Consider the following 12,488-nt stretch of genomic DNA (forward strand, 5'->3'; position numbering starts at 1 on the left):
CACAACTATGTTTATTGCAGCATTATTTACCACAGCTAAGATATGGAAACAACCCAGATGCTCCTCATATCAAGAAAATGGGGTGTATATACACAATGGAATTCTATGCCTCCATCAGACAGAATGACATTGCCCCATTTGTTAGGAAATGGAAAGACTTGGAAAAATTATATTAAGTAAAGTAAGCCAGGCCCAAAGAAACATAGGCCTCATGGTTTCCCTTATTTGCAATAACTAGTATATGTCTGAGACAAGCAGAAAAGGTCAGATAAATTGATGTTAGGTGAATGAACCCCAAGATAAGTATTCAAGTGTTTTTTCATTCATAAAATTGTTTCTAACATACTTATATGATGATTTCTTTGTTGCTTTGTATGTCCTTCTCCCACTGTATAACCCTTTCTTTCACTGTATTTGATGTTGTTATAATTTGTGGAGGGGAAGGGAAAAAAAACAAATTGTTTAAATAGGAATACAGGTGGACCCATTGCAACAATGAGACGTACAAATCCTTATGTTGAAAAACGAACTTTCAAACTTTGGCTGGCTGTGGGAGGGTAATCGGGGATGTGGGGCAGTGGGAGCGGGGGATGAGAAGGGATAGGAAGGGGAAACAAAGGAGGAGACAACAATGCTTGATAAGAAATGTACTCATTATCTTGCCCATGCAATTGTAATTCCTCTGTATGGTATTTTCACAATAAAAAAAAAAGAACTTACACATTTGTTTTCACCATTCACTGCCCTGTCAGACACAAAATCAGTTTGAGTTTTATGTTGTTGTTGTCATAGTTGCTTGTTTGGGTATGATTCTATGTAAAGAAGGAACAGAGTGAATGTTCTAGAGAATGCCCAGCAAAGTGGAAAAAGCTCTCCTCAAATTACAATAATTACATAGGAGATGGCATGCTGTCTAGAAGACTGATAAAATGAAGCTGTGAACTTTTTAGTCAATTAGGGGTCACAGTATAACTTCTGGTCAATGACAAACAAGGCTGGGTTATCTTTCCAGCTGGTCACAGCTCTCAGCTCTGCACTCCATACCATCTAATGGTTAGGTAACCCTTACCTAAGTTTAGAGTGCTCATATCTCCTAAAGCCCAAATAATTCTCTCAAGCTTTTCTACAAAAAGAAGTAGACAGAAACTTGCCCTTGTTCGAGTCTCAAAAGTTACTTTTCACAAAAGTTTTAATTGTCACATATGTAGAAGATAATCATTCTCTCAGACTAAAGAGTGGGCTCAGAAGAAGTCCTTGTGTAAATCGAAAACAATGAAGGAATAGCTTTAAGAATAAAGAAAGAGATGGAAAATTCAGTGAATTCTGTGTGGAATTTGTGGCAGGTGGCATCTAAAAGATTGTCTAATCATGTTGTAGGTTCTCAAAGGGAAAACTTTACATCATATTTCTTAAGGTAATTTCCTATTGGGAAAAGTAGATAGAATATAGAGTTAATAGTTCTCCTAGTATCATGATTGTATTTTTTTTCTTTTTGGTCCCGTCATGGGGCCTGAACTCTGGGCCTGGGTGCTGTACCTCAATTCTTCAGCTCAAGGCTAGCGCTCTACCACTCTGGAGCCACAGCACCACTTCCAGCTTTTTTCTTTTTTGCTTATGTGGTGTTGAGAAATCGAACCCAGGCCTCATGCATGCAAGGCAAGCACTCTACAACTGAGCCACCTTCCCAGCCCCCATGATTGTAATTTTTATTGCCATTCAAATGTGATCATTTGTGACAACTTTGTGACAACCTATTATACAGATTTTTCTTTAAGTGATATTTGTGTTGGTGATTATTTCCCATTTGACTTTTTAATTGCCATCTATGCTTTTTTTTGGGGGGGGGTCCAGTTGTGGGGCCTGAACTCTGGGCCTGGGTGCTGTCCCCCAGCTCTTCAGCTCAAGGCTAGCACTCTACCACTTGAGCCACAGCGCCACTTCCGGCTTTTTTCTTTTGCTTATGTGGTGCTGGGGAATCGAACCCAGGGCCTCATGCATTGCAAGGCAAGCGCTTTACCACTGAGCCACCTTCCCAGCCCTATGCTTTTTATTTCCAAGAATTTCAGGATTGTCTCCTTTCCAGAATCAAACACTGTTGACTAATAACCAAGCTGCTGATATCTCATCCATATTTTAATGGACTTAAATACATTACTGTTCTTAGATGTGAATCATCTTTTGGATCATGGACTATTTTTAGCATAAGTCTTTAAATATTTTGTTCTGTATTATCATTATTTAAGTATATTTGGATGAATAGATTCATGTTGACTAATTTTGTTTGCTTGGTTTGGTTTGGTAATTATTTGGTTGCATATTGTGATTGGTACATCCATTGGTTTAGATATATTTTCTAGTATTATATACCAATCCGTAAGTGAGCAGTCTCCTCTTGAAGTCACTTTCCCTAGTACTCCTCAGAGAAGAAAAATAGAAGATCCATAGCAGTAACAATATAAAGGCTCAGAAGGTGTGGAAATGCAATTGGAACAAATTTAAATCAACTAGAAATAACTACTACCATCAATAAGTAGAGAAGATATATACAAGTTATTGCAGATAAGAGAAACCATGTCATCTATGTTTCTTTGGTCCTGGCTTACTTCACTTAATATAATTTTTTCCAAGTCTTTCCATTTCCTAACAAATGAGGCAATTTCATTCTTTCTGACTAAGAGGCATCTGGGTTGGTTCCATAACTTAGCTATGGTGAATAATGCTGCAATAAACATAGTTGTGCTGGTAGCTTAAGGATGGCCTGTGATCATTTGGATAAATGCCTAAAAGTGGGATTGCTGCGCCATAGCTCTATGTGGAACCTTTTGAGGAACCTATACTACTTTCCAAAGTGGTTGAACAAGTTTACCCTCCCACCAACAATGCAGTAAGGTTCCCTTCTGTCCACATCCCCTCCAGCATCTGCTGTTATTAGAGTTCTTGATTATAGCCATTCTACCTGGGGTGAGGTGGTATTTCAATGTTGTTTGGATTTGCATTTCTTTTATGGCTAGAGAGGTTGAGCATTTCTTCATGTGTGTCTTGGCCATTCTTATTACCTCTTTAAAGAAGTCTCTCTTTAAGCCTTTAGCCCACTTATTAATCAGGCAGTTGTTTCTTTGAGGATTTGTTATTGGCCGATTTAATTTTTTGAGTGCAATTGGAGGGGGAGGGAAGAGTTGGGGAGGTGGTTGAGTAGGGATAGTAGGGAAGAAACAAAGGAGGGGTTAACAATGCTCAAAAGGAAGTGTACTCATTATCTTACTCATGTAACTATAAGCCTCTGTATTGTATCTTTACAAAAACTATATTAAAAAAGAACTAATAAAGTCAAAATAAATTGTAAAAAGATAATTAGAGAAGATAATGGCATAGACATTGAGTTTAAAAATTAATGTATTTGTTGCTGATGTTTTTAAAGTACTATGTCATTTTTTGTTTCCTTTGTATGTTCTCCCCTCATGGTAAAATGACTTTAATCACTGTACTTGATTTCTCTGCCCTTCATCTTTTATATACATATTTCTCTTTGGGGAGGAGGAGGCAAAAAACAAAATGTTGAAACAAGGATATAGAGTGAACCACTGTAACAATGAGATGTATAAGACACTATGTTGAAAACGGACTTTACAACTTCAGGTGTGGGGGTAGGAGGGAAGAATTGGGGAGATGGGGAGGGAAGTGATGGTAGGAGAAAACAAAGGATGGAGTAACACTGCTTGATAGGAAATGTGCTCATGACCTTACTCATGTGACTGTAATACCTCTGTACAGTATCTTTACAATAAAAATATGAAAAACTAAAAATGAATTCATGAACATGATAATTTAAAACTTAACAAAAACGGTAGCAGTGTAAGAAAAGAAAAAAACAAACTCATGTCTGGATGGACCTGAGCAAATTTCATATAAATAAGCAATTAGGTCATCAAAGACATAGTCAACACCACTGACTCTTATGACAATGCAATGCAAAGAGATAGAGGTGGTCTTATGCCATGCATGGTAGTGAACACACATCAAAAAATTAGTCTCTGTTGCCATAATTAAAGCAGTTAGAAAATGCTAAGGAACAAATGGGACACAGAAGTATAACTTAAATAAATATAGAAGGGACACTATGCTTGGGAATAAGCAATGTCCAAACTGGATGAAATTCCAATTGGAAGACCTGACCAGAACCACCCTATTTATCTAAATGTAAAGGGCATACCTGAAGCAACAGAAGAATACCAGCTCCTTACCAGAAACCACAAACTGTCATGCTCACGCTCTCTATGTCAACAGAGAGAGGTGAGCTTTGGCCCACCTGGGTCAGCCATCATGGAAGGTCAGGCTAACACACAAGGTGTTAAGTGAAATATTAACTCAACATTAACTTTGTGAATGAAAGGCAAATGTCAAGCGGAATCTGGATGAATATTTTGCCTTCTGGTGACCTCTGGCTTGATGCCCAGACAAAGTTGAAGGTACCACCTGCCATAAGTCTCACCTCCCAGCACATTCCATGACTTCCTCTAGCTTTCTGGAATTTACACTACTTTACAGTAACCTATCTAGCAAGAGAGAATGAGTTTTTCAGTGGGTCAACACTTCTCATTCCAGGACGGAAGTAAAATAATTTTCTTTGATGATTCACCTAGAACTAAGCCCAGCAGACCAACCTCCCTCCATATAAAGTAGAAAATTTCAGCTGCACCATATTTTGTTATTATCCCCATATCTGCCAGTTACTAATGTGTTAATCTCTCTATGGACCTACGATTGATCTTTTCATCAAAAACTAATGGGCCTATGGACAAACATGTTCTAGTATTCAATGTAGGACATATAATACAAGGTAAAGCTCTCCACTCCTATCAGGGAAGACAGCTTTCAGTATCTTCAGGGCAGATTTTCAGCTAATCAGAATGCTTATTACAAAGCACCCTTGACAGCAAGGCCAATGGGAGACAGGAGAATCATGACATTGAGGAAGAATCAGTGTATAAAATTGTTCTTCTATGTGCCTGGCTTATTGAGTCAGCTGCTGATTAAATTTTCCCTCCCCTCCTTAATCCAATGTGCATCCTGAACCTTAGTGAAGAGGAGAGTCCGACAAACCTCAAATCAAGATGCCTAAGGAACCCCTGAGACCTGTTCCCATTATCGACTGCTTTTATTAGTCACATCAACAAAGGCCACAATAACACAGTTTATAGACTGCAAAGAGCAACTTGAGGATTACTGAGAAGAGACTTCAATAGTATTTCTTCCTAATGCCTATAGTTCTAGGACTCCAACTACCCAAACTCACTGAAAAAGAAATGATATGATATAGCAGGAGCTCAGAGCACATAAGATTCCACTACATGGTCCCTACTCTCATTACTTACCCTCTTGCCTAATAAACTCCAGATGTATAGGTGAGGTCTTCAATTCTCATTTACCTAGTTTACCTATCAAAGGGTCCATCCAAAAAAAGAAAGGAAAGCAGCCATTCTTCCTATGCCCACAAGCGATAAGTTCCCTTATCACATTTATGTCAACAATCCAAAGACTGACCAAATATATCACAGGTGAGGTAGTGGGTAAAGATGCAGGTGTGATTTTGAGGGTGGGGCTTGGGTCTCTCCTCTGCATCCTGTGATTATAAAGACAGGTGTGGGTCACTGTGCACTTACCCTTCTCACACCATGAGTACACTCCTGATCCTGGTCCTTGTGGGAGCTGCTGGTGAGTTCCATGCTTTGCTGCCTTCACTGCCTTCTCCTTACAGCACAGCATGTGCTCTCTTGGTATTTCTGGACCCATCCTGCCTACAAGCTTATATTCCATTAACCTCTTGAGGTCTCTACCCTCCCTCCTTCATGACTTCTAGGCTTTACCTCTCTAATCTTCTCCTTCAGCCTACCTTGACTCTAATGATTCACAGCTGTGATCATAGTGCTTTGAAACCTAAGGAAGGTGAAAGTTGTCCATAAAATAGATGTTAGTCTGTGTTTGGGTGCTATCAGCTGTGACTGTGCCAACATAAATCTTTTGAACAACAAATTCATGGACAGAGATTGAATATCTAATTCTGTGTCTATACACCATTGCAAGAATGAAATCATGGGTAAAGACTCCAACATGTATATCCAGCTCAAATTCATAGATAACAATAAGATAGTTAGACATGCAGCAGAGCTGAAAAATCATTGCTGTCTTAGCTAATAGACATGATTGCCCTTCCTTTTCTCAGATCTCTGGGGATACAATTTGTTGATCCTGACTATAAAGAGTTGATGTTTGGAAGAAGCTAGATGTAGCCAAGTCTAAATAGCCAGGACTCATTCCTAGCAATGTCCAGGCATTCTGGGACTCATGGGGAATGAACAGTCACAGGAGTACACAACTGAAAATTACAAGGGAAGAACAATCAGTGTACAAGATAAGCAAATTCTCAGTGCACCCTAGTGCCTGGCTTCTGAAGGTTTTCCTGTGTCTTCATCTTGCAGTAACTGAAGGGGCTTATGTGCTTTTCCTGTTTGGATGACACAGACATTTTGAACAACTTTACCCTGTGAGCCCAAAGGACAGCTTGCTTATTATGTTTTGGATCCCTAACAAGGAAGGAGACACAGGTCTTTGGGCTCCACTGTCATCATACAACTAAAGCGAATTCTCCTTTCCCATCTCCACTCTAGCTGCTTTTCCTCTTGATGACGATGACAAGATCGTCGGGGGCTACACCTGTGCCCCCAACTCCGTGCCCTACCAGGTGTCCCTGAACTCTGGCTACCACTTCTGCGGAGGCTCCCTCATCAATGACCAGTGGGTGGTGTCCGCAGCCCACTGCTACAAGTCGTAAGTACCAGACAACACATGGCTGCACCCACAGTCTGGTTTCTGCAAGGGTATGGGTCCTTCCAGGGAAGGGTTGCTGGGATCAGTTGAGTGTGTGTGGTGTAGAGAGGAGACAAAGATAATGGCAGCAGCTGAGCTGGGGATGAGAAGACACACAGAGTAGAAAGTTTCACACACTCCAACATGTCCCACAGGGAATTCAGGTCACAAAAGCAGCAAAGCAATGTGTTGTAAGAAGAACCAGTCAGGGACTCCAGCAAGGAAAATATGCCAGTATAATGAAACACCTGAGTTTTCTATGCAGGAAACAAAGTCCAACTTATGAAGGTAAATGCTAAATATGTGTGATATTTGAAACCATTTTCCTTCTGCTCTTGCCACTGTGCAAGCTGGGGCTGAGAATCATTGTCTGCAACAAGAGTTCTCAGAAGGGCTGCCCAGTCAGGAGCTGTGTGAACACAACTGGTGTCTGGGCATTTTGCCTTCCACTGTGTTTCATTCCATCTGAGGAAGTTAGTGAGAACCGGTGTCTTTAAATAGGACCCAGGGGCTGCTATGACAGAAGGTCTCAGAGTCACCCCTTGAGCCACAAGGAATATGAAACAACAGACATTGTTTCTACCTTAGTTAATTAGCAAAGACAGAGACTTGGGGAAACCATGTTTCACTGTTTCTTGTATAGAGCCCTAGATGGAAGGGAAAGCTTCTAGGCCAGATCTGTCCCCAACTGTAACCATTGACTTTATCCCTTCCCCAGTGAAATATAACAACTCTGAAACACAACACACTTGTGACTCACACCAGCACAACACCCACCATCCATGTGCTGCTCCTAGGATGAGTCCTGGTAACCATTGCAGGCCAATGAACCCAGGGTGTCCAGGGAAATAGAGAATGGGCTCCACCTTGCTTCCTTTTCCCCACAGCCGCATCCAGGTGAGACTGGGAGAACATAACATCAACATCCAAGAGGGAAGTGAGCAGATTGTCAGTGCTGCCAAGGCCATCCGCCACCCTGGATACAACTCAAGGAACCTGGACAATGACATCATGCTGATCAAGCTGTCCTCTCCAGTGTCCCTCAACTCCCAAGTGGCCCCTGTGGCTCTGCCCACCTCCTGTGCACCTGCTGGCACCCAGTGCCTCATCTCTGGCTGGGGCAACACCCTGAGCTTTGGTGGTGAGCACAGCCCTTCACCTGCCCACATGCTTCTGTCGTCATATCTCCCAGAACCTAGGATGTCTCTCACTTGGAACCTATTTGATTATAGTCTGCAAATAGATTGCAAGACCTGTTACACCCAAGGCTCCTTGGGCACCTGAGAGACATGCAGTCACAAGGGATTTGTCCACTACACTCTGGGTAAAACTCATATAGAGGGGTGTTGCAATTAACTCTTGAAATAAGAATCAGAGATTGTCATTCTGGGAACACAAACCAAGGTTCTACATGCATTGGTGCTTAATACCTTTGGTTCTCCGTAACTCTCCACCACATTCCACTGGAGGATTGGGCGCAGGCTTGTCTGAGATTATGCCATTTCTCCTTTTTTCTCTTTATTGTCATCGTGTGTCCTTTGAAGTGAACAACCCAGATGAGCTGCAGTGCCTGGATGCCCCCCTGCTGAGCCAGAGTGTGTGTGAAGCCGCCTACCCTGGGAAGGTCACCAAGAACATGGTGTGTGCTGGCTTCATCGAGGGAGGCAAGGACTCCTGCCAGGTGACTCAATCCCTTCCCTCATCACAACCACACCTGACCATACTCATCCCCTCCCTCTGCAATGCTGAATGGCTACAGCGCCATGCAGGGCTCCATTGACAAGTGAGCAAGGCCCATTTCACTGTGTGTCCTCTTCATAGTAAGAGCACAGAATGGGCCTCCATGAGAGAGCTATAAGCTATACAGGATGAGGTATTAAGTTCTGAGTGTGAGTTGCTCTATTACTCTTCATGTTCTCATACAACTTGTTCTCCCTCCCTAGGGTGACTCTGGTGGCCCTGTGGTATGCAATGGAGAGCTCCAGGGAATCGTCTCCTGGGGCTATGGCTGTGCCCTGAAGGACAATCCTGGAGTGTACACCAGAGTGTGCAACTACGTGGACTGGATCCAGGCCACCATCTCTGCCAACTGAAAACCCTCGGGCCCTCTGCAGTCACTATGCCAATAAAGCAAATGTGTCCTCACTGTCGGTGTCTGTGCCTTCTCTGTTCAATCCCTTCGCCCAGGAAAACATCCTGAATGAGTTCTGGTGGTGAGAGATGAGAGGAGGCGCTTGGTTCCCTAATTATAGTACAGTAGATGGAGGAATAGTATACAAAAATAATACTCAGGTAGAAATATCTGTTCTCTCACAAATGTGATGTTGAAGAATATCTCAGTTTTATTAATTCTGTGGCTCTGTGTGCACATATTGGCTTGGTTGGTGAGTCCATAGCCTTCTCTGAATATAGTGGAAATGTCTTGGTTCCCAGAGCACACATATCCAGGGTAGATTTCTTTGGCTTTTACTCAATCTATTCTGCACCTGTTCTTCAGAATGTTGCTGCCTTTTCTCCTTGCAGCCACTACCATACTTACACAAAGTCATACTTGCCTTTTACTCTCAATTATGTTCTCATGTGTGCAGAGATGGATATGGCCAGCCACCCCAGCCACCCTGCTCCTGAGCAATCTGCCTTCACTGACTGTTGCACAATGTCAGTCTGATCGGTCCCACCTCAGAGATATGTAGATGTGTTTATTTGTAATTTGTTCTCCACTCTTGGGGCAGTCATTATTACAGTGATACAGGTATTAAGTATAGATGAAGAGAAAATTAGGTTACACCCCAAAGACAATAGATATGAGATTGTCTCTACTTGTCTGTAAATACGATTAGCATTTTATCTTTTCATAACATCTGATGAATTTGTCCTGAACTAAGATACTTATATATAAACATATTGCATATTGTATATATTTATATATAATTATGTTCTCTATATGTTTATTTATTTTCTGCCTCCTGCCAGTGGCCAACTTTACCAGTGAGTGTATGCACACTTAGACACTCATAAATGCCATGAAAGCAATGATCTATTCTGTCCTCTGAGTTTCTGTCCCTTACAGCTTAGAGACTTATGACTGCCACACAGTTATTTTTGTAGCTTGTTGGGTCTCTGTCTGTCCCGCAGAAGATGGACGGGGTCCGAGGAAAGGTAAGCATGCTGCTTGCCTGTTCCCCAGCCTCCCTTAGCCCAGGAGACAATCAGGTGCAGTGGGGAGTCAAGTCAAGAAGGAACTCATTTATTACCACACAGCAAGCACTTTTTAAAGCAAAAAACGGCGTGGCGTGGAAGGGGAGGGAAAGGAACCAACCAATCACTGTAGAGGTCACCCTATCATGTGCCTAAGCTTTCTATATTTTCCCTGCTGTCCCCGAGCTGTTGGCCCACTGACTTCACTTCGCCTGGTTGTGGTACTGAGTCAGATTTTAACATAAACAACTTGGACTCTGTGCACTCAACTCCCTCTCAGCACCATCTTTGCTGCCCATGTGCCCTACAGTAGCTATCTTTGAGCTCATCACTCTGACTAAGAAAAGGAAATTTGGAGGGAGAGTACAAGAAGATATCTTACAAATCCTCAGAACTCACTGTCTTCTCTGGGGGTAGAATCAATGCATCAGGAGAGCAGCTACCCTTTGCAGATGGTGAAAAATACAGAGGTTAGCTATGAGCAGTCAAAGACTTAAAACACTTCAAGAAACTTCATGGAGCCAAGTAGAGGGGAAAATGAATACTCCCTCACTGATCACGGGATTGTTACAGTGAAGCCAGATGGAGTAGAGACCAAAGAAAGGAGAAATTCAGAAACTCCAGTCATAGCACAGACCTTAGCACCATGCCCAAGTACAGATTAGACATACAGGAGACCTGGAATCACATTGCAAGCTAGCTCTGACCAAGTTCTCTCTTCTTCACAACTGGAATTAGGGGGTACACTATTTTGGAGCCATCCCAAGAAAGTCTTTTCTGAACTGACTGCTGTAGACTCTGAGGTCATGGCATTATCCTGTGTCTAGTCATTCAGCCAGGCTAAGCCACACTGAGATCAGGAAATGGCCTGGACAGCCAGGTTCAGTAGGGCCAATACAAAAGCCCTGAGAGCTCCCTGTGCTGGGAGGCCATGCTGGGAATCTGAAAGGACAATGGTTACCTTCCATTTAGGACTACAACTGGGGAACCACTGGAAGAAGGGAAATGAGTAATTGTAAGCCATAATTTCTCCCAGAACTGTTCACACTACCAGAATTGCAGGAGGGGGACAACATCCAATACAATAAGGTGCTGTCACTTTATTTTAATGGTTTCAAGCTCACAGTATTTCTGTAGTTCAGACTCACGACCCCCTGATATTTTTGGAGGGGACACACATCCTGTTCTGAGGCACTGGCACCATCCTGAATGTATCCATAGAGTGCACAGAGCAAACAATACACACTCAATGTTTTCCAGTAGAATTGTTAAGGTCTTCTAGGTTCTAGGAGCTGGGCAGTGGAGAATGATTACAACTGACTCTCTATGCACTCTCAACATGAAAGTACTTAACAACCCATACTCTGTCCAAGGGGCTCATAAGAAAAGAGCTAATAGATGATCTATTTCATGTAGTTAATGAAATACCACTTCTGCCCTTAATTATTGGCTTCCTCTGGGAGGAAAGACGCTGTGTTTTTTCTTGTTTTCCATTCGGACTTTTGGTAATTGTTCTTGCTTTCCTTTCATTTTTTATTTCTCCCTCTTATTGATTCTTTTTATTTCTCTTTTTCCTCCTCCTACTTTCTTTTATTTGACTATGTAGCCTAGGCTCCCTTTAAACTTGGTCTGCATCCTGACTAGGTTAGAACTCACAATGTTCTTAATTTTATCTATGATTTTATTGTTATTAAGGTGCTTACAGAGGTGCTACAATTTCATATTTCAAGTCATGCACCCATTTGTCTTTTGGACAGTGTCACCCCTTCATTTACTTACTCTAATTTCCACCTCCTGTTCTACAACACAAGTTGCACAATTGATATTCCTAATTTAATTCAGTTCTTGAACTACAGGCCTAGACTGTCTTGCCTATTCTCATTACTCTTCCTTTTTTCCCTTTTTTATTTTTGGCAGTATTGTAATTTGAGCTCTGGACCTTGCACTTAGGATAAGAGCAGGGCTACTTAAGCAATCAACACTTTTACATTTTCTCCCTTTTCAGAAAGGTCTCATCCTTTTTAGATAGGGTCAGGGTTTGTCTTGTCATTGATCATTTTATCAATTTAATTTAATTTTGTTGCAAAGGTGATGTACAGAGGGGTTCAGTTACATAAGTAACGTAATGAGTACATTTCTTGTTGAACATTGTTACCCCTTCCCTTGCTTTTCTCCCACTATCTCTTCCTCCATCTCCCCCCACCCCAAAGTTGTAAAGTTCATTTCCAACCTGGTGTCTTGTGAGTATTGCTGTTGCATTGTTTCACCATTTGTCCTTGTTTCACCATTTTGTTCTTCTCCTTTTCTTCCCCAAATCAGATAAATGTATATGCAAGACAAAGGGTACCCCAATCAAAAACAGTGATTACAGGGGATAAACCAAAGGGGAAAAAAAGAAAGAACTTCATACAGTACATTAAAAACAA

At 41.8% G+C, this 12,488-nt stretch overlaps 1 protein-coding gene across 1 annotated transcript; it reads left to right on the forward strand.

Annotated features, from left to right (window-relative positions):
* Positions 1–5,672: 5,672 nt before the first annotated feature.
* Positions 5,673–9,010, forward strand: LOC138810164 (trypsin-4-like). The gene is made up of 5 exons (XM_069997342.1): positions 5,673–5,712; positions 6,666–6,825; positions 7,752–8,005; positions 8,409–8,545; positions 8,808–9,010. The coding sequence occupies exons 1-5, from the start codon at positions 5,673–5,675 to the stop codon at positions 8,955–8,957; spliced, it is 741 nt and encodes a 246-aa protein (XP_069853443.1). The 3' UTR covers positions 8,958–9,010.
* Positions 9,011–12,488: the final 3,478 nt, after the last annotated feature.

This window comes from Dipodomys merriami, unplaced genomic scaffold (genome assembly GCF_024711535.1).
Source record: "Dipodomys merriami isolate MVZ:Mamm:240054 unplaced genomic scaffold, mDipMer1.0.p SCAF_5, whole genome shotgun sequence".
Classification (NCBI taxonomy): Eukaryota; Metazoa; Chordata; class Mammalia; order Rodentia; family Heteromyidae; genus Dipodomys; species Dipodomys merriami.

What these genes read in the sequence shown, in the direction of transcription:
- LOC138810164 (XM_069997342.1), top strand. Translation starts at nt 5,673, where the DNA reads ATGAGTACACTCCTGATCCTGGTCCTTGTGGGAGCTGCTG. An exon ending in GGTCCTTGTGGGAGCTGCTG is followed by an intron (nt 5,713 to 6,665) that starts GTGAGTTCCATG and finishes TCTCCACTCTAG; the next exon opens with CTGCTTTTCCTCTTGATGAC. An exon ending in GAGGCAAGGACTCCTGCCAG is followed by an intron (nt 8,546 to 8,807) that starts GTGACTCAATCC and finishes CTCCCTCCCTAG; the next exon opens with GGTGACTCTGGTGGCCCTGT.